Genomic DNA, 20,805 nt, shown 5'->3' with positions numbered 1-20,805 from the left:
TTGAGTTTTTTGATCATGGGGAGGTTTACACAGCACCGGGCTTGCTAGCGACAGATGGTTTCCAGCTATCTCAACGGGTAAAAGAATCCTTGCTCATGAGATGGCAGGACTCATAGAGAGGGCTTTAAACTAGGTTTGAAGGGGGTAAGGGATAAAACTAGGTGCACCAGAGATGAGCCTGGGGGCAGCATGCCGACGTTAGGGGTGGATTCGAGAGGCCAGCTCAAATGCATCTATGCCAATGCACGCAGCATGGGCGATAAACAGGAGGAGCTGGAAGCCATGGTGCAGCAGGATAGATATGACTTAGTCGCCATCACGGAAACATGGTGGGATGACTCCCATGACTGGAGTGCTGCAAGGGCTGACTACAAGCTCTTCAGAAGGGATAGGCAAGGTAGAAGAGGTGGTGGGGTGGCTCTCTATGTTAGGGAATGTTTGGACTGTACAGAGCTACACGATTGTGATGACAAGGTGGAGTGCTTATGGGTGAGGATGAGAGGGAAAGCCAATAAGGCAGATGTTGTGCTGGGAGTCTGTTATAGACCACCCGACCAGGTTGAAGAGACGGATGAATCGTTCTACAAGCGGCTGGCAGTAATCTCAGAATCGTGTGCCCTTGTCCTCGTGGGGGACTTTTTAACTTTCCAGACATCTGCTGGAAATACAACACAGCAGTGAGTAAACAATCTAGGAGGTTCCTGGAGTGTGTGGAAGATAACTTCCTGACACAGCTGGTAGGTGAGCCAACCAGGGGAGGATCCTTGCTAGATCTATTGTTTATGAACAGGGAAGGAGCAGTGGGAGTTGTGATGGTCAGAGGCCATCTTGGGCTTAGCGACCATGAAATGATAGAATTCTCAATTCTTGGTGAGGCAAGGAAGGTGGTCAGCAAAACCACCACTATGGACTTCCGGAAGGCAAACTTTGGCCTCTTCAAGGCACTGGTTGAGAGAGTCCCTTGGGAGACGGTCCTGAAGGGCAAAGGGGTCCAGCAGGGATGGACATTCTTTAAGAGGGAAATCTTAATGTCTCAGGACCAGACTATTCCCATGTGCCGCAAGCTGAACCGCCGAGGAAAATGACCGGCCTGGCTGAACAGGGAGCTTTTGCTAGGAGTCAAGAAAAAAAGGAGAGTTTATCATTTCTGGAAGAAAGGGCGGACAACTTGGCAAGAGTACAGGGATCTTGTTAGATCATACAGGGGGAAAATTAGAAAGGCAAAAGCTCAGCTAGAACTAAATCTGGCCACTATTGTAAGGGACAACAAAAAAAAGGTTTTACAAATATGTTAACAGTAAAAAGAATCCCAAGGAGAAGATCTATCTTTAATGGACACAGAAGGGAACGTAGCCACCAAAGATGTGGAAAAGGCCGAGGTACTTAATGCCTTCTTTGCCTCAGTCTTTAATAGGGAGACCAGTTATCTTCAGTCTACTCTGCCCCCTGAGCTGGAAAGTGAGGATGAAGAGCAGAATATACCCCCCTTAATCCAGGAGGAGATAGTTAGTGACCTACTATGCCATCTGGACACTGACAGATCTATGGGACCTGATGGGATCCATCCAAGAGTACTGAGGGAACTGGCAGAGGTCCTTGCCAAGCCACTCTCTATCATCTATCAGCGTTCCTGGTCAACGGGGCAGGTCCCAGAGGACTGGAGGCTTGCCAGTGTGACTCCCATTTACAAGAAGGGTCGGAGGGAGGATCCGGGGAACTACAGGCCTGTCAGCCTGACCTTGGTACCGGGGAAGATTATGGAACGGTTTATCTTGAGAGCACTCACATGGCAAGTCTGGGACAATCAGGGGATCGGGCCCAGTCAGCATGGGTTTACGAAAGGCAGGTCCTGCTTGACCAACCTGATCTCCTTCTATGACCAGGTGACCCGCCTAGTGGATGAGGGAAAGGCTGTGGATGTTATCCACCTTGACTTCAGCAAGGCCTTTGACACTGTCTCTCATGGCATACTCCTTGAGAAGCTGGTGTCTCATGGCTTGGACAAGTGTACTCTTCACTGGGTGAAAAACTGGCTGGATGGATGAGCCCAGAGGGTTGTGGTGAATGGGGTGAAATACAGCTGGCGGCGGGTCACAAGTGGTGTCCCCAGGGCTTGGTGTTAGGCCCCGTTCTCTTTAATACCTTTTTCAATGATTTGGATGAGGGGATTGAGTGCACCCTCAGCAAGTTTGCAGACGACACCAAGTTGGGAGGCAGGGTCAATCTGCTTGAGGGTAGGGAGGCTCTACAGAGCGATCTGGACAGGCTGGATCGATGGGCTGAGGCCAATCGTATGAAGTTCAACAAAGCCAAGTGCTGGGTCCTGCACTTCGGTCACAGCAACCCCATGCAGTGCTACAGGCTTGGGGAAGAGTGGCTGGAAAGCTGCCCAGAAGAGAAAGACCTGGGCGTGCTGGTTGACAGCCAGCTGAATATGAGCCAGCAGTGTGCCCAGGGGGCCAAGAAGGCCAATGGCATCCTGGCCTGTATCAGAAATAGTGTGGCCAGCAGGAGCAGGGAGGTGATTGTTCCCCTGTACTGGGCACTGGTGAGGCCGCACCTCGAGTCCTGTGTTCAGTTTTGGGCCCCTCACTACAAGAAAGACATTGAGTTGCTGGAGTGTGTCCAGAGAAGGGCAAAGATATCGGTGAGAGGCCTGGACCATATATCTTATGAGGAGCGGCTGAGGGAGCTGGGGCTGTTTAGTGTGGAGAAGAGGAGGCTGAGGGGAGACCTTATAGCTCTCTACAACTACCTGAAGGGGGGTTGTAGTGAGGTGGTTACTGGTCTCTTCTGTCAGGTGGCTGGAGATAGGACGAGAGGAAATGTCCTCAAGTTGTGGCAAGGGAGGTTTAGGTTGGATATTAGGAAAAATTTCTTTACTGAGAAGGTTGTCAGACATTGGAATAGGCTGCCCAGGGAAGTGGTTGAGTTACGATCCCTGGAGGTATTCAAAGAGCACGTAGACGGGGTACTCCAGAACATGGTTTAGTGGGCATGGATGATGGTTGGACTCGATCTTGAAGGTCTTTTCCAACCTAAATGATTCTATGGATCTATGATTCTATATTGAGGGCTTTCAGCCTTGCCAGAGCCCTCAGCTGTCTCCACACAGGAAGTCCTATGGTGTCCCACACCTGGTCAGGTCCTTGCTGGCCCTGGTGTATGGGCTGATTCTCCCCGCAGTGCAGGACTGGCCACTTCTTTTAAAACTTCAAGAGGATTCTATTGGCCAAATCCCAGAGTTTCTCAAGGTTCCCCTTGAGCAAAGCTCTGTTTTGTCAGCTGTTAATGTTTGTGTGCAGATGGAGCACCCTGATGGAGGTGTCTCACACAAGATAACAGCATAAGGAATTGCAGGGCATTACAGACAATTAAAGGAGGTACTAGCTCAATGGAATTTCTAACCCACGTGAGAACTACTGTGACAACCATCTCCGAAACAGCAAAGGGGGACACAAAGCAAGCAAAGCTAGGGCCAATGGAGAAATGGTAAATGAGAGTTGGGCTGTCTGCATGCTAGGCTGTTTAGTGTAAAATGAATACCTTTTTAGACACACAGATGTTGACGCGGAAGTCACGGACACTGCACACAATCAATATGATCAAGCAGATGCCACTTTATTGCCAAGATAGCTCGGTTTATATGCTCATTCTAGTTATTGTTCACGCATAAGCAAATTAGAGATTGGTTAGCATGTGCTGTCCACGCGCCTAGTTACACCTAATGATTGGTTATATCAACACTGTACACGCGCATAAACATAAGGCATAATTGGTTGTATTAACTAAAACATGCAAAACTTGTCTCAGGCTAATTGGTCAAGATAAGCTGCCAAATTGAGGTTCTTTGTGCCAAGTTCCCTTTATCATTGAATGCTCACCTGTGTTCTTCTAATTGGCATCTTTCTTTTTTTGTCTTCTTGTTTATTCTGTTCAAGGCCGTCTAAAGGCATCTGGAATGCTCTTGCGACCGTTAGCTAAATATGTGTCCACAAGCAAAGCATCCTTGAAGCCTGCTGCCTACAAAACATCCTTAGCTCACAAATTGATCAATTCCATCGTGTCTGGATTGTTCACTATGTGCCCATTACTTTCCAAGTATCCCACACACAGACAATATGGATCCCTCCAAGGCTGGTCTTAGACATGCTGTCTAGCCACTTAGACACTCCATCTATCTGCCTTTTACATCCCTGACCAGTTCTTCCATTTTGAAAGTATGAAGTCCCGCAGGCCACCTCACCTCATCGCCTCCTCTGTCACCCTAGTCAGGAAGACATCATCAACGAGCTCCAAAAACCTCCTGGATGGCTTTCATCTCGCTATGTTGCCCCTTCAGCAGAGGTGGTAGGGATAGTACAAGCCCCCCATGAGGACCAGGGCTACAAACATGAGACTTCTTCCTGAAGAAGGCCTCATTTACTTCCTCTTCCTGATCAGGAGGTCTGGAGCAGACATCCACCCACCACAGCATTGCCCATGTTGTTCTGCCCTCTCACACTGACCCTTCAGCTCTCAGCTGACCCATTGTTTGTCCCCAGGCAGAGCTCCACGCATTGCTGCTGCTCTCTCATGTAAAGGGCAACTTCCCCTCCAGGTCCAGAACTATGGCCTTACCAGTACCAGACACCTAATACCCTACAGTTTTCCCATGAGGTGGTTTGGGCCACCTTGTCCTTCCAGTAGCCAAGTTGCAGACCCTCTGGGTTCTCCAGTGTCCAGTCCAGACTTAGGGTCTCTAAATACTGGGCTCCCAGGCTGCTGCTTCTACTCACTGGATGCTCTGGTTTGATGTTTGCTAGTGGTTATGCCCACTGACGTACACAGCAATGTTATATGGATGCTCTCCAATCGCTGTAGTTTCTGGGCTCCCGAAGAACAAGAGCCTGTATGACTTATGGTTCCCACTCCGGTGGCTGGCCATTGGACCTCCATCCATACACAAAACCAGAGATACTGCTCACCCCAGAAAATTGTGGGAAATTGGAGTTTAATAAGAACACAAGACAGACTGGGGTGACCAGTTGCAGGGCATGGCCAGACAAGTTTACTGACTGGCCACCTCTTTACATGTCATCAGCTCCTCTTATCCCCTTTTCTGTCAATTTTCCCACACTTGTTCCTCCCCAAACCACCATGATCCCTGCCTCTCGCTGCCCTTGATCCTTTCCTACACATTCCACAGGAAGTCTTGCACAATCCCCAAATGCTCTTTCTTGCATCCCATCGTGAGGCTCAGACACGCAGAGGCAGAAATCCCCACCCTCAGTATGCAAAGTTGTCCTGGGAGGCTCTCCCATTGACCCACCTGCTGAGTCTCACACCCAAATATCTTGGACCTGTCTATGACAGAAAGGTTCTCCATTTGGGTTTTAAACTGTTTCTCTGAAAACAGGGTGATTCGTGTCCTAGCAATGGCAATTCTTTATGTAGATGGAAGTGTGGGGCATTTGGTCAGATCAAAATGCCTACATGGGCACGTGTGAAACAGAGCAGACTATTTGACCCCCACCCAACCATTACCAAGTCCTGATTCCTTGAAGCATTTAGTAGCACTGACCACACACGAAAAGGACCATAACATCCATCTCTCTGGATAACTGAGTAAGTCTTCTTCATTCCCGTCTGCCTATGTTTCTGTGTTTCCTCCCTCGAAGGCTGTGTCATACACACCAGCTCCAAGACTTCAAAGGAACTCAAGGGACACAAATGCAAGCCAGGCCAACAATAGCTCTCTATCAAAGCTTAAACCACAACAAGCAAGCAGCAGTTGATTCAAAACATCCTAAAGTATTTGAGTGTACATCACCTCTAGGATGCCTACAGAACTTTTTGATGCATCCTGTCATTTGGACGTTGTTTCTGACCCTCTTTGGTGTGCTGCAACCGTGGAAAGTGAAGGTGCTCCTCCAGAGGGTGGAATTGGTGTCACATCATGCCAGACAAAGAACACCTCAGATCATGGCCCAGGCCCCCATTGCCACCATCAGAGAGACACAGGGAGAAGCTGGAAGATGATTCATCTCATTCTAAGGGAGACACTGAAAAGAGCTAAGTGACTTAGTCGTCATCTTGTTTCTCCAAATTGCCAGCAAGTCAGGGTAGAGCAACGCTTGTCCTACCTTCAGGAAAGCATTCAGATAGGAATGGACCCTGGGAGGTGTCCAGTCAACCCTATATGTACATGAAGAGGGCTTATGAGAAAGACGGAGAGAGACTTTTACCAAGGTCTATAGTGACAGGACAAGGGGCAACGGTTCTAAACAGAAGGAGAGTAGGTTTAGCTCAGACATAGGGATGAAATGTTGTACGACGAGGTTGGTGAGACACCGGAACAGGTTACCCAGAGAAGGTATAGATGCCCCATCCCTGGAAGCGTTGAAAGTCAGGCTGGATGGGATGTTGAGCAACCTGATCTAGTGAAAGATGTCCCTGCCTGTGACAGGGGGTTTGGACTAGATGACCTCAAAAGGTCCCTTCCAACCCAAACCATTCTGTGATTCTATGACTCTGTGGTTTGTCGGTGCCAGCAGAGTGCCTTGACTAGTGTATAAAGTAAGCAACCATGACCAGGCCAAAGAAGACAGTCACTAACCTGAGGTATGAGGAGCAAGTAGAAAAGGCTTTGTGTCTGCTCAGAGCTCAAGGCATTTTCAGAATAGCCCTGATAATTGCACTGTAAGAAATGACTACCAAGGAAAAGGGAAGGACTACGAATACCAGGATGGTGGTGTGCAGTGTCACTTGGTTCCAGGAAGTGTCTGCAGAGACCAGTTCCAGCAGAGGGAGTGTCAGAGAAGAAGTGATGAAGGTCAGGGGAAGCCCAGAAGGGCAAAGTGAATACCTGATAGGTCTGCCCTACTTGTATTAGTATGGCAGCCACCCGTGACCTCACTACCAGTGTGACGCAGAACCCCCCACTCATGAGGAGGCCATAGTGCAGGGGGTCACAGATGGCAGATGCTAGAGAGGGGGCTCAGCCTCCCCATCAGCCCCAGGTCTGGAGGCTGGCAATGGCCTGAGCAATCGGGTCAGTCACTCTTGGTGTTTCTTGCCCTCCTGTCCAGGACAGCCCCCAAGAAGCCTGCGCCCAATCCTGTCCCTCCACACCGCCCCACCGTTCCTCTGTGACATAGGAGCTGTCCCAAGCTGGTGCACAGAAAGAACTGATTGTCCTTCTCATATCTTGTTTCTCACAGGCACATGGAGTCCTGCTCTTCTCCAGAGACATCCCTGCTCTCCAGAGAGCCTTTTCCCAGGTGAGCAGGTCTGTGCTGTCCCAGCTGGCTGTTCCTGGCTCCCTTCCCGTGGTCCCTGCAGCGCCCCGAGCTGGAGGTGCTGCTCTGCAGAGTAAGGGGGCTGTTGTGCCCTGGGACCACAGGGTGACCCCAAACTTGCTGTGCTGGCCAGATGATTTCTCCTGAGCCCCTTCCCATGTTCTGCTTCCTGATGGGTCTGTGGCCATAGGAGGTGCTTGGTATGACCATGGGACATTTGCAATGTAAAAGAGGCATTTGGGCATTGCACTAGAGCTGGCATCTCATGTTAGGCAGCTAAGCCAAACATCTCTTCTCAGGACAGACTCATTGCCAGAAAGACACAGCTGTGAGCTCACCTGGTTCTTACTGGCAATTCACTCAGCATCTCTTCTGATACATTTGGTACTTTTCTCTGACTACACTTTCTTCACAGATGATCATAGAAAGACAACCATTTCCTAAGAGATGGTCATAAAGACCTTGTTATGGCCAAGAAAGCTCACCATGAGCTCTGGAGGGAGCAAGTAGGATTGTAATAATCACCAGGAAATCCTCTTCCAAAGAGCGAGTGGCCCTGAGCAGCAGTGATTGGCCACATGTAGGCCTGGGAGAGAGGGTCAGGGATGTCAGTGAGAAACAAGCTGATGGCTTTAGCAAATCCCTACAACCATGTTTGAGCCCAGAAATAGAAAGCAATGGATATCTGCAGGCAGAGGAGGAGGAAGAGGGTTGTCCTGAGAATAGAGCAGGAAGGAATGTCCCTCCTGTGCCAATGACGGATGATACAGACGTTTCTACCTTGTGCGCATGCCTCAGCCTGGCAGATGGGGAATGCCTGCTGCTGGGGGTGGTTGTGCTCTGTCATCTGCGTGAGCTGACCTTGTTGACCAGCACCCTTGGATGCATCCTCTCCAGTCCCATGGACTGGTCAAGATGTAGTTTGCCCAAGTAACCCCTGGGTTGATCCCCATCCACCGCTGATTGTTCCTTTCCAGAGTCCTGCCTCAAATCTCAAAGGCCCGGGAGACCTTAATGGCAGTACCTGAGGCAAAGAGGTCATTGACTATCTCAGATCTGTCTACACCTACTCTTACTAAATTCAGCAGCGATCCCACATGCTCTCTGTTTCATCTTTAGCTGTTCCTGATGTAGCAACAGCTCATCTTGGTTCCTGTTGCATTCCCTTTTCAGTTTCAATTGAGTTCTTATAAGCATCATTGCTGTGCTTGGAGGATGCTGTCCTTGAAGACAAGATGTATTCAGGCACATTGTGAAAACGATTGGTGTGTTCCTTGACTGTATCAGCATGGGTGTAAGCAAAGACCCCAGTGTGGCGTGCTTCGTGTTCATGCAGTGCCTGCAGCTATTGGGTAGAGGAGGACCTCTTTGACAGCATCTGATGACTGATGCCTCTGACTGGAGGTAGCAGTCAATGGCACGCAGGCAGCAAATTGCACTGCCTGCAGTGCTGGCTGGGGTGTCTGTCATGCACCCGCTCGGAGTGGGAATGACTTTCCTGTAAGTCCTCTGCTGTTCCTGCAAGCCCTGGCATCTCAGGTAGCTCTCTGGGCCTGGATTTGAACACTAAATTGAGTAGCTGCCCTGAATTCTGTAGGCATTGTGGTGTTGAAAATGAGACAACTGCCAGTGTAGTCAGTGGAGATCTGGTAAACAGCTGATGGCGAACGGGAAAGAGAGAGGCTGAGCTCTCCCTGTGGCACAGGGCTCCAATTGTTCTGATGACTAACTATGAGCTGCCCTGAACATAATAAGTTCGGCTGCCCTACATTTGGGCATCAGCTGTCATTTCAGATGGCCAAAGGAAATTCCCAAGAGCCTCCAAGAGGATGCCTCCAGTTGCTGCCCTGTCTCTATGAACTGCTCCATTTGAGTTTGCAGGTGCCTGCACATACCTTTTACCACCTCTGACTCCTCAAATGTAACCAGACATTTGCATCTCACTCCTAGCATCCCTCTCCATTGATGAGCGAGGGAGCTGAGATGAGGAGCTCACATGCAGGTGCCTATCTGGTGCATGCCTGAACTGAGGCAAGAGGAATCCCACCTCCTGAGGGTTTGTGGCAGGCATAGGAGGGAGCTGAGCCCCCTTCCAGCACCAGGACTACATACCCAGGATGAGATGCCTCCATTGACTCAGCTGAATCCCTTTGCTCAGAGGGGCAAAGGAGCTCCCTGCCTGTCACTGTCTGGGTGTCCTGTGTAACGATGGAACAAGAAAAGGTGATTCTTATGTCCAAATCTTTTCCTCATAGAGAGGAGTTTCTCCTCATGGGAGAAATTACAGTGCTGGGAATAAGTGTGTCTCCCCAGCTGAGAGACGGAACATCAGTGTTTGCTTCAGCCTGTTTCCCAGCAGGTTCCCCTGGAGCCCCAGGGACTCCTGGAGGGAGCCCAGAGGGGGCAGAGAAAGTGCTGCCTTGGGCTGGTCCTCTGCTGCTGAGCTGGGCTGGGCTCCTGGGGTGGAGGGAGCTCATGGCAAGCAGGCAGCACTGCAGAGAGACAGCTCTGCCCAGGAGCAGCTCCTCTGCAAAGCGCAGCAGGGCTGAGGGCACTGCCTGCAGGCACTGAGGGGAAAGGAGTGACACAAAGAGAGTTTATAGGCGGTCTGGGGTGGGAGGATGCAGAGAGCTGATTCAAAGAGAATTCTTCACAGCCCTCTGCGCAGTAAGTCTCTGGCTGCAGGGAAAAGCAGCTGTGTTTCCTGGAGGGATCTATTAAGGGTGGCACATACCACAGCTTATGGGATCTGTAAGTACAACTCTCGCAGTTCATCTATTGTAGAGGAGCAGGATGTGCTGCAGAACAGGGACATTCCACTGCACCATCAGAGGGAGATAAAAAACATGATGGCTGCCTTCTCCCAGGGATGGCTGCAGGGGTGTGAAGCCAGGTGTGCAGCCAGGGGTGCCCAGGGCTGTCCTTCAGAGCAGGGTCCCTGCAGCCCGGGGGGCTGTGTGCTGGGGCAGGGACTCTGCCACCTGCCAGGGTCAGCACTCAGCCTGCCCAGGGACTCCCCACAGGCCTGTGGGGAGAAGCTGTGGGTGGAAGGAGCAACCCTTGGTGGGGCAGGGTAGGGCAGAGTCCTTCTGCTGCCGAGAAGGTGCTGCGTGGGTCAGGGATGCTCACAGCTCCCAATCACCCCCAGAATATTTCAGACAGGATGTTTCAAGGGAAGATCAAGGCAGGAATTATAAAGATAAGGAGCTTTCCTGAGTCTGTCTTCTCAGTTTCCTATTCCAGAGGGGTAGGGAAGGAGGAGAGAAAAGGAGAAGTGGAAAAGGAGCACTCAAGTTTTAACAAGTCCCTGAGACTCCTGAACTGCAACTTTGAATGATCAGTAGGTCTGCCAAGAGCTTCCTAAAATGCCTTCAGCCACTCCTCCGCCCATGGACAACACCAGAATCACCTCTTGCTGGACCTCCCAGTGTTGTTCTGATCTGCCCTTTTCCAGCTGCAAAAAGGAGCCTGTGCCTGGCCAGTGCCCTGCAAACAGGCAGGTTTCTGTAGGGCCAGGGGGAGTGCACACAGATTGGGATGTGATCTGCGAGTGCTGACAGGGAAAAGAAGTGGCACAGGGAAACACCTCCCAGGAGGAAAATCTCCAGCCAGCAAGAATATGATCAGGGAATGAGAGGAAACAAAACCCAGAAACATTGTGGGAGAGAGAATACAGAAAACTCCGTATAATCCCCTCCAGTGCAGACCACTTCCTCTGAGCAAGCCCCCTTGGCTTCTCTCCCTCCCAGCAAAGCCTCTGCCCTCAGAGCTGGGGGGTCCAAGGCATGAACCATCTCCTCAGCAGCCAGAGCTCCAGCAGAGCCGTGGGTGCAGCTCTCCAGCCACGTGCCCATTTCCCACTGCCGAGCTCAGGGGCTGAGAACATCTGCCTGGCAATGTTGGTGTCTGGGAGGAGGTCTGAACAGCTGAGTAAGGGTAACTTTCCTGAGTGCCCAGCTGCCTCTCTGCTTGCCTCTCTCAGCCAGACCCTCACTGTATTTTCCCATGTTTCTCCAGTTGTCTGTGTTGTTTCTATGGTTATTTCATTCTTGCTGTCAGGCTCTCTGGGAATGGGAGTTTCAGCTGCAGAGTCACACACTGACCTTGTGGGTCCTCCTATGCAGGTGTGTCCATGTGTCCTGGTTTCAGCTGGGATAGAGTTAACTGTCTTCCTAGTAGCTGGTACAGTGCTGTGTTTTGAGCTCAGTATGTGAAGAATGTTGATAACACTGATGTTTTCAGTTGTTGCTCAGTAGTGTTTAGACTAATGTCAAGGATTTTTCAGCTTCTCATGCCCAGCCAGTGAGAAAGCTGGAGGGGCACAAGAAGTTGGCACAGGACACAGCCAGGGCACCTGACCCAAACTGGCCAACGGTGTATTCCATACCATGTGACATCCCATCTAGTATAGGAACGGGGAAGTGGGGGCAGGGATTCGCCGCTTGGGGACTGGCGGGGTGTCGGTCGGCGGGTGGTGAGCAATTGCACTGCGCATCATTTGTACATTCCAATCCTTTCATTATTACTGTTGTCATTTTATTAGTGTTATCATTATCATTATTAGTTTCTTCTTTTCTGTTCTATTAAACCGTTCTTATCTCAACCCACGGGTTTTGCTTCTTTTCCTGATTTTCTCCCCCATCCCACTGGGTGGGGGGGAGTGAGTGAGCAGCTGCGTGGTGTTTAGTTGCTGGCTGGGGTTAAACCACGACACCATGGAAATGAGGTGTCCCAGCTTCCACCTGTGGGGCTGTGGGCAATGCAGTCTGAGGGGCTGGGGAATGAACTGATTTTCCCTGGATTAGATGTAATCATTAGGACATTGGCTTTATGTCTTTGGGGTGTCTTTCCAAGCTGTGAGCTGTCCTTAAGCATGGACATCTTTTGCATAGCATCTTTCTGTTATCTGAAAGCCCACAAAGAGAGGTGCGGAGATGCTATGACTGAGGAAATGCTGTTGGGTTGATGAAATGAGCCGTGTGTTTCCTTGGCTAGAAACAGGGTGCTGAGACCTTGAGAAAGGGTGAGACATTTAGTGGTCTGCAGTGGGTCTCTCTCCTTTCAGTAGTGTCTGGTGGCTTTTCAGGGTAACATGGGCAGCCTCCATCTCAGACAGGTGTAATCTCAGGGCAGCTGGGAACAAGACAGAGGGACAGACCAGCTCCCCTCCTTCTGCTCTAAGATGCAGACAATCCTCTTGCTTTGCAGCACTCACTCTGTTCTCCCTGAGTGCCGCAGAAATGCTGAGGGTTTCTGATGTCCAAGAACACTTCCCGGGTGACATGGGGTAACTGTAAAAAACCCTGCCTTTGCCCTCCCCATTCCTTAGTACTGGGAGGTCAGATGCTGACAAGACCACCTGCGTTAGGAGCAGTTTCATCTGACAAAGTTGAACAGCAGGACTGGCCCCTGCCCCCACGGTTCCCATGAACCCACTGCTGCAGAGCAGGACTGTCTCCTCGGCATCCTGTGGGCAGAGGCCCCTCTCCTCACTGCACACTCAGCCAGCATCAACCAGGGCTCCAGCCAGGGAGACGAGGAAGGTCTCCTGGAAAAAGAAAAGGGGGGGTGTGTAGCAGGAGGAATATCTATGGGAATTAGCTTGGATTCTTCTCAGAGAAGTCTCCCCTACCTTACTGTGTTTTCCTCCTTGGACAGGTCCCTATGCCCAGATGAAGCAGATGTCCAACGACAGCTCCATCACCCAGTTCCGCCTCCTGGCATTTGCAGATACGCGGGAGCTGCAGCTCTTGCACTTCTGGCTCTTCCTGGGCATCTACCTGGCTGCCCTCCTGGGCAATGGCCTCATCATCACTGCCGTAGCCTGTGACCACCGCCTCCACACACCCATGTACTTCTTCCTCCTCAACCTCTCCTTCCTTGACCTGGGATCCATCTCCACCACTGTCCCTAAAGCCATGGCCAACTCCCTCTGGGACACCAGGGCCATCTCCTACCCAGGATGTGCTGCACAGGTCTTTCTGTTCATCTTTTTGATGTCAGCAGAGTATTTTCTTCTCACTGTCATGGCCTACGACCGCTATGTTGCCATCTGCAAACCCCTGCACTACGGGACCCTCCTGGGCAGCAGAGCTTGTGTCCACATGGCAGCAGCTGCCTGGGGCAGTGGGTTTCTCAATACTGTGCTGCACACTGCCAATACGTTTTCGGTACCACTCTGCAAGGGCAATGCTGTGGACCAGTTCTTCTGTGAAATCCCCCAGATCCTCAAGCTCTCCTGTTCAGACTCCTTCCTCAGGGAAGCTGGGCTTCTTATTTTAAGTTCTTTTTTAGCTTTTGTATGTTTTGTTTTCATTGTGCTGTCCTATGTTCAGATCTTCAGGGCTGTGCTGAGGATCCCCTCCGAGCAGGGACGGCACAAAGCCTTTTCCATGTGCCTCCCTCACCTGGCTGTGGTCTCCCTGGTTATCAGCACTGCAGTGTTTTCCTACCTGAAGCCTCCATCCACCTCCTCCCCATCCCTAGATCTGGTGCTGGCAGTTCTGTACTCAGTGGTGCCTCCAGCAGTGAACCCCCTCATCTACAGCATGAGGAACGAGGAGCTCAAGGATGCCCTGAGGAAACTGGCAACTGAATGGTTTTCAGCAGCCATAGACTGCCTACGTTCCTCTGCAAGTGACTCCCAGTGTATGTCATGACAGGCCAAGTCTGCCTTTCCTTCTTTACTTGTTTTTCCCTTTTTCCACTTTTGATGATGTTGTCTTCAAATAAATATAAATTTTATCCCCTTAAATATCCACCCTCCTTGTGTGACACTGAGCCTTTGTAGAAATGGGAAAGCATGTTATTTAAGCAAAATACATGGACCTGTAGCAACTTCTTTGTCTAAGATCCATCTTCTGCTTAGCAGGAAGAATGGGAAATAAAAACACCTTTCTGGCTGCACGGGCTTGGGGCAGGCTGCTTTGTCCCTGGGGGATTAGGAGCTCTTGAGGACCGCAAGGACTAGGGCTCTTGTGCTAGCCTGAAATTAGATTTCAGGAGTGTAGTCAAAGTGGAAAGATTTCAATACTAAACAATAAGAAAGAATTCTTTTTTTTCCCCCCACTTTTCTTTATTTTTCTGCTCATGCACCATGTGATATCAGAAATCCTCAATTCATATTGATCCTCCTAATGGAGTTTGAATGTATACAAAAATCAAGACCCTTTACGTCTTAACAATCTATGGTCATTCTTCATCCCTACCCCCAGCCCCACCTTTCCTCTCAACCACCTGGCACTTACAGCAGCCTTGTTCAAATCTGAGCTTTCTTCACTGAAGTCTGTAGCTGCATGTTTCAGCCCGTGGGCACCAACTCCCTCCTGCTTGGAGAACGAGCTGCACACAGACACGCGGTGATGTAATACACTCAATGGCTGTATATTAAGTCCATGTTACCTCCTCTGAAGTCCACTTCCCACAGCGGATAGCCTTAGATGAACAAAAACCACATTTTTGTGTAAGCTGAGATCCCAGGACCCCCCAAAACACTCCCTGCCCTGGACTCTATCTGTCCATATCCGCTCTTTGCACACAGCAAGTCACACATTGAAGTCACGAGCTCCCCTGATTCACAGAGGGGGAAAAAAGAGACAAAGTGAATGAAATGCTCTCTTTTGAATAGGCAAACGGGCGCTAAGCCCAATGTATCTGGGACACAGGAGCGTCTTCAAGCAGACTCTGCTATACCTAGACCCACTCATTTTTCAGTCCCTGCAGGGTAAAGTACCTGTGACTCCATTGTCAGCAAAGGCAGAAATGAGAGTGATCCCTTCTAATGTTGGACACCTCGGGTGCTGTTGCCCAGGCTTCCTTTTCTACCCGTATTAGGTAGTCATCCATTACGATCCAAAAACCCCCATGGCACTACATCTAGCTGAGGCTTGACTATCTCCATTGTGGACATCCCACAGCCTTTCTGGGTGCATGTTCCCAGTGCCTGACAGACCTTATAGTGCAGATGCCTTTCTCTTAAGCCTAGTCAGAATTTCCCATGGCCCAACTTTTTCCCATGGCTTCTCATCTTTCCACTGTGCACACCTGGGAAGAGTCTGACTCATTCTCCTCTGCACTATCCCATAAGTTAGCTGTAGACAATGACAGTATCTCCCCTAGGTCAGCCTTGAATTTCTGACAACCTTCTCTTTGGCCCAATGATATCGACCGGTCTTCAGCAGACTCCCCATTTCCAGCAGTTGGAGGGTGTTGGACTTGTGGGCTTAAACCTGTGTCTATAACCGCCGTGCTCATCCCCACCAGGTCCCACTCCAGCTTCAGGAGATAACTAGGGATGTGAAGTCAAGGGTCACCCACCCCATTCCAGGGGTATTCATGCCATTGAGAGGGACTCTGTCTTTGTTACGGATGCACGACCAACCAAATCCAACAGGTGTTAAAACTCAGATTTATTCTTCAGCAAAAGTTAGTTAGAAGTCCGGTAACATCTTATAAAACCACAGGCTCAATGACGTAAAGAGAATTAGTACTACACAGCCGACTTAAGAATTCCCAAGATTTAAAGTGATGGCTCAAAACGCGCGTATCACTCACCTAAAAGCTGAGGGCTCTCTCCCTCGAGGAGTTACCTCGGGCTGTGCCCTGGCCCGAGGGGGAGTCCCCGACTGCAGACCCGCTGCTCCGAGGAGGACTGCCAACATGTCCTCCGGCGGGACCCCGTTTATACCCCCTGTCGAATCTGACCTGTGGTCATTTAATTCTATTGGCTAGGAGGGTCACCTCTATGTACCTGGCGCATCTTGATTGGCCAGTTCAAATTTCAACCTGCAGCCTCCAGAGTTTTCTTCCCCTTCTCCCTTCCTGGAGAACTTTTGTTTGCTGCTGGCAGGATGGGGGGGGGGGGGATGTACTGCCACATAGGGCTGAGCTGCGCTGCACCCTGCTGCATGTACAGCACGGCCATCAAACCTGTGTTATGCTGCACAGATCCCTTGGCCACAGGACAACCTCAGCAGCATATTATCACACAAGAGCCTGCAGGCAGGTCCCACTCTGTCCTGGACATCATGCCTCCTGCGTGGCCTTGCCTGTATCTAACAGTGCAGCAAAACAGTCTCATGAAAACATCATTTCTGTTTGACTGTTGAGACGATGAGTAGAGTTGATCCTTGTATGAAAATCCTACAGTAGCCTGAATGACCAAAACAGGAGACTGTCTTCTATGGATGGGGTCTGCATGGTTTGCTGCAGTCAGGTAGAAGGCCTATTCAATGCAACACCACCTGGGGTTCCCACCATCTAAAGGGGCCTAAGATGATCCGCATCGTTCTCTCCTTATAGTGTTAACAACGATGAACATAATTTTAAAATGTAGCCCACAGTGTCCGAGTTCCTTTCTTACTGGGGTCATAACAGACCAGCACCTCCTCAGGAAAAAAACACTCTCTCAGCACCCTTGGATGCAGCCCCTATGGTTCCCATGGACGGGTAAGGGTGTAGTTTGCTTGAGTAACACCGCGCTTGATCCCCATCCACTGCTGGTTGTTCTCCTCCAGAGTCCTGCCTCACAGCTCAAAGGCCTGGGAGACCTGGCTGGTATTAACCGAGGCTGTGACGTAGAGTACCTCAGATCTATCTAGAGCTACTCTTCCTCATTTCAGCAGTGGTCCTACCTTATCTCTTTTTCTTCTGTAACAGTTCCCGAAGTATCAAAAGTTCATCTTGGTGCCCTTGAAATCCTTTTTGAGTTTCCACTGAGTATTGACATGGACCATTGCTGTGCTGGGAGGATGATGTGCTTGAAGACAACATGTATCCAGGCACACTCCGAAATTTCTTGGTCTTTTCATTGGTTGGATCATCAAGGCAGTGAGTAAAAACCCCTGTGTGACATGCTGCTTGTTCATGCAATGCCTGCACCTCTTGGGTGGAGAAGGAGCAGACCTTGCCTCTCTGACGGCATCTGATGACTGATGCCTCTGACATGGCGTTAGTGTACAGCAAACAGGCACCAAATCACACTCTCTGTAATGCCATCTGGGACGTCTATGGCGCACCCAACCCTGAATGGGAATTGCTTTCCAGCAGCTCCTGTGAGGTCCCTGCCAGCCTTGGCATCTCGTGTAGCTCTGTGGCCCTGGATTTGGACATTAAATAGAGTACCTGCCCTGAATTCTGTTAGGCAGTGTGGGGACGAACATGGGACACATGCCATTACAGTCAGTGGAGGTATAGTAAATTCAGCTGATGGAAAAGAGAGAGACCCAGTTGTCGCTATGGTACATGACTGCAGTTGTTCATATCAATACCTGTATCAAGTGCCATGAAGATAAGGAGTAGGAAAAGGTTCTTTTGGCCTTTAGTTGGGCATAAGCTGTCATGTCACTTGGCCAAAGGAATTTCCCACCAGGCTCATACGTGATTCCCAAGATGTTGCCCTGTCTCTATGAACTTTGCTGTTACCTACATGTATCTTGGACCACCTCTGGCAGTTCAAATGTCACCAGGGATTTGCATCTGAACACCTGACTCCTGCCTTCCATCTCCATTAATTCAGATGGGAGCTGAGACAAGGAGCTCACATGCAGGTGTCTTTTTCGCTCGTGCCTGAACTGAGGCAAGAGGAATCCCACCTCCTGTGGCTTTGTGGTGTGCATGGGAGGGAGCTGAGCCTCCTTCAAATGCCATGAGTAGAAACGCAGGATGAGATGCCTCCATTGACCCAAGGATCCCTTCCCTCAGCAGGGGTAAAGGAGATCCCTGCCTGCCTCTCTCTGGGTATCCTGTCTAACAATACGACCAAAAAATGTGGCATGTAGAGGTAATTTTGTCTCTGAGAGGAGAATATTATTTCAGGAAAAAAGTGTCTCTCCCCAGCTGAGGGAGGGACCACCAGTGATTGCTTCAGCCTGTTTCCCAGCAGGTTCCCCTGGAGCCCCAGGGACACCTGGAGGGAGCCCAGAGGGGGCAGAGAAAGTGCTGCCTTGGGCTGGTCCTCTGCTCCTGAGCTGGGCTGGGCACCTGGGATGGAGGGAGCTCATGGCAAGCAGACAGCATTTCAGAGAGACAGCTCTGCCCAGGAGCAGCTCCTCTGCAAAGCGCAGCAGGGCTGAGGGCACTGCCTGCAGGCACCGAGGGGAGAGAAGTGAGGCAGAGAGAGATGTTAAAGGCAGTCTGGGGTGGGAGGACAGAGAAGAGCTCACTTGGAGACAATTTTTCACAGCCCTTTACAGGGTAAGTGTCTTGCTGCAGGGCAATACAGCTGTGGTTCCTGGAATGATCTCCTAAGGCTGGCACATCCCACAGCCTATAGGATCTTTCAGGAAAACTCTCACAGTTTGTGCAGTGTAGAGAAAAAGGACGTGCTTTGGAGCACAGCTTCTGTGCTGCACCCTCAGAGGGACAGGGCATGTCAGCTGCCTTCACCCGGGGATGGCTGCGGAGTGTGAAGCTGGGCGTGCAGCCAGGGGTGCCCAGGGCTGTCCTTCTGAGCAGGGTCCCTGCACCCCAGGGGCTGTGTGCTGGGGCAGGGACTCTGCTGCTGGTCAGGGTAAGTACTCTGCCTGCCTGGGGAGCTCTAACAGCAGAGTGGGGAGAAGCTGTGGATGAAAGAAGCAACCCCCAGCAGGGCAGGGTCCTTCTGCTGACAAGAGGGTGCTGTGTGGGTCACTCAGAGCTCCACATCATCCCAGGACATTTCAAGACAAACTTTCAAGGGCAAGGTCGAAACAGGGATTACTATATCATAAAGATCTTTCCTGAGTCTGTTTTTTCAGTTTCCTACTCTTGGGGAATTTTCAGGAGAAATGGAAAAGGAGCTGTCATGCTTGAACAAGTCACTCAGATTCCTGAGCTGTAACTCTGAGAGATCAGTCAGTCTGATAGGAACCTCCTGCAGTAGAGCACAGGGACTGAGAACAACTGCCTGGCTGTGTTGGTGTCTGGGGGGTGGCATGTACAGCTGGGTAAGAGTAACTCTTTCCTGAGACTTCAGCTGCCTCCGCCTTTGCCTCTCTGAGCCAGTCAATTGCTGCATTTTTCCTTTATTCTCCACTAATCTGTGTTATTGCTATTGTTATCTTGTTCTGGCTGTCAGGCTCTCTGGGGGAGGGAGTTTCAGCTGCAGAGTCACACACTGATCTTGTGGGTCCTCCCATGCAGCTGTGTCCATGGGAACAAGGTTACAGTTGTCCAAGCTTTCCTCCAGGCTGTGGCCAATGTAGCCAATGTTATTCCCTAGCAAATGAGCTGAGTTCCTGAGATACCATCATCAGGACACTTGGCTATATTCTTGGGGTGTCCTTCCAAGCTGTGAGCTGCCCTCCAGGATGCAGGTCTGTCCCATAGTGTCTTGGTGTTTCTGAATGCCCCATGGAGAAACACAGAGACACTATGACTGAGGAAATGCTGTTGGGTTTGTGAAATGAACCATTTGTGTCCTTGGCAAGAGGTGGGGTGCAGAGACCTTGAGAAAGGGGGAGACACTTGGTGTTGGACAGTGGGTGTCTCTGCTTTCACTAGTGCCTGGTGTCTTTTCAGGTTAACATGGGGCTGTGATTACACTCCATCTCAGAAAGGTGAGAGCTCAGTGTAGCTGGCAACAAGAGTGACAGACCAGCTCCCCTCGCTCTGCACTAAGCCACAGACAGTACTCTTTCCTCACAGGACACACTTTATTTTCTCCGAGTGAAGCAGAAATGATGAGGGTTTCTGAAATCCAAGAAAATCACCAGATGAGATAGTGGAGAGCTCTAACCCCCCCACCTCTCACTCTGTCCTGGTTTCAGCTGGGATAGAGTTAACTGTCTTCCTAGTAGCTGGTACAGTGCTGTGTTTTGAGTTCAGTATGTGAAGAATGTTGATAACACTGATGTTTTCAGTTGTTGCTCAGTAGTGTTTAGACTAATGTCAAGGATTTTTCAGCTTCTCATGCCCAGCCAGTGAGAAAGCTGGAGGGGCACAAGAAGTTGGCACAGGACACAGCCAGGGCACCTGACCCAAACTGGCCAACGGTATATTCCATACCATGTGACGTCCCATCTAGTATAGGAACGGGGAAGTGGGGGCAGGGATTCGCCGCTCGGGGACTGGCGGGGTGTCGGTCGGCGGGTGATGAGCAATTGCACTGCGCATCATTTGTACATTCCAATCCTTTCATTATTGCTGTTGTCATTTTATGAGTGTTATCATTATCATTATTAGTTTCTTCTTTTTCTGTTCTATTAAACCGTTCTTATCTCAACCCACGGGTTTTGCTTCTTTTCCTGATTTTCTCCCCCATCCCACTGGGTGGGGGGAGTGAGTAAGCGGCTGCGTGGTGTTTAGTTGCTGGCTGGGGTTAAACCACGACACACTCAAACACTGTTTTGATTGTGGTTTCTTAGCCCTGGGAGTGCAGATGCTGACAAGCACTTTTACATTAGGAGCACTTTCATCTGACCAATTCAAACACCAATACTGACCCCCCTGACCGACCAGAAAGCCACTGCTACAGAGCAGGGCTGACTCCGTGGCAGCCAATACGCAGAGGTCCTGCTCCTCACGACACACGCAGCCAGCAGCACCC

General features: G+C 50.4%; 1 protein-coding gene across 1 annotated transcript; it reads left to right on the top strand.

Moving 5' to 3' along the window:
* Positions 1-12,961: 12,961 nt before the first annotated feature.
* On the top strand, positions 12,962-13,939 carry LOC128138233 (olfactory receptor 14J1-like). The gene has a single exon (XM_052779541.1). The coding sequence runs from the start codon at positions 12,962-12,964 to the stop codon at positions 13,937-13,939; it is 978 nt and encodes a 325-aa protein (XP_052635501.1).
* Positions 13,940-20,805: the final 6,866 nt, after the last annotated feature.

The sequence above is a fragment of the Harpia harpyja genome, unplaced genomic scaffold (genome assembly GCF_026419915.1).
Source record: "Harpia harpyja isolate bHarHar1 unplaced genomic scaffold, bHarHar1 primary haplotype scaffold_120, whole genome shotgun sequence".
Lineage (NCBI taxonomy): Eukaryota > Metazoa > Chordata > Aves > Accipitriformes > Accipitridae > Harpia > Harpia harpyja.
This window is presented reverse-complemented; position numbering and strand designations above follow the sequence as displayed.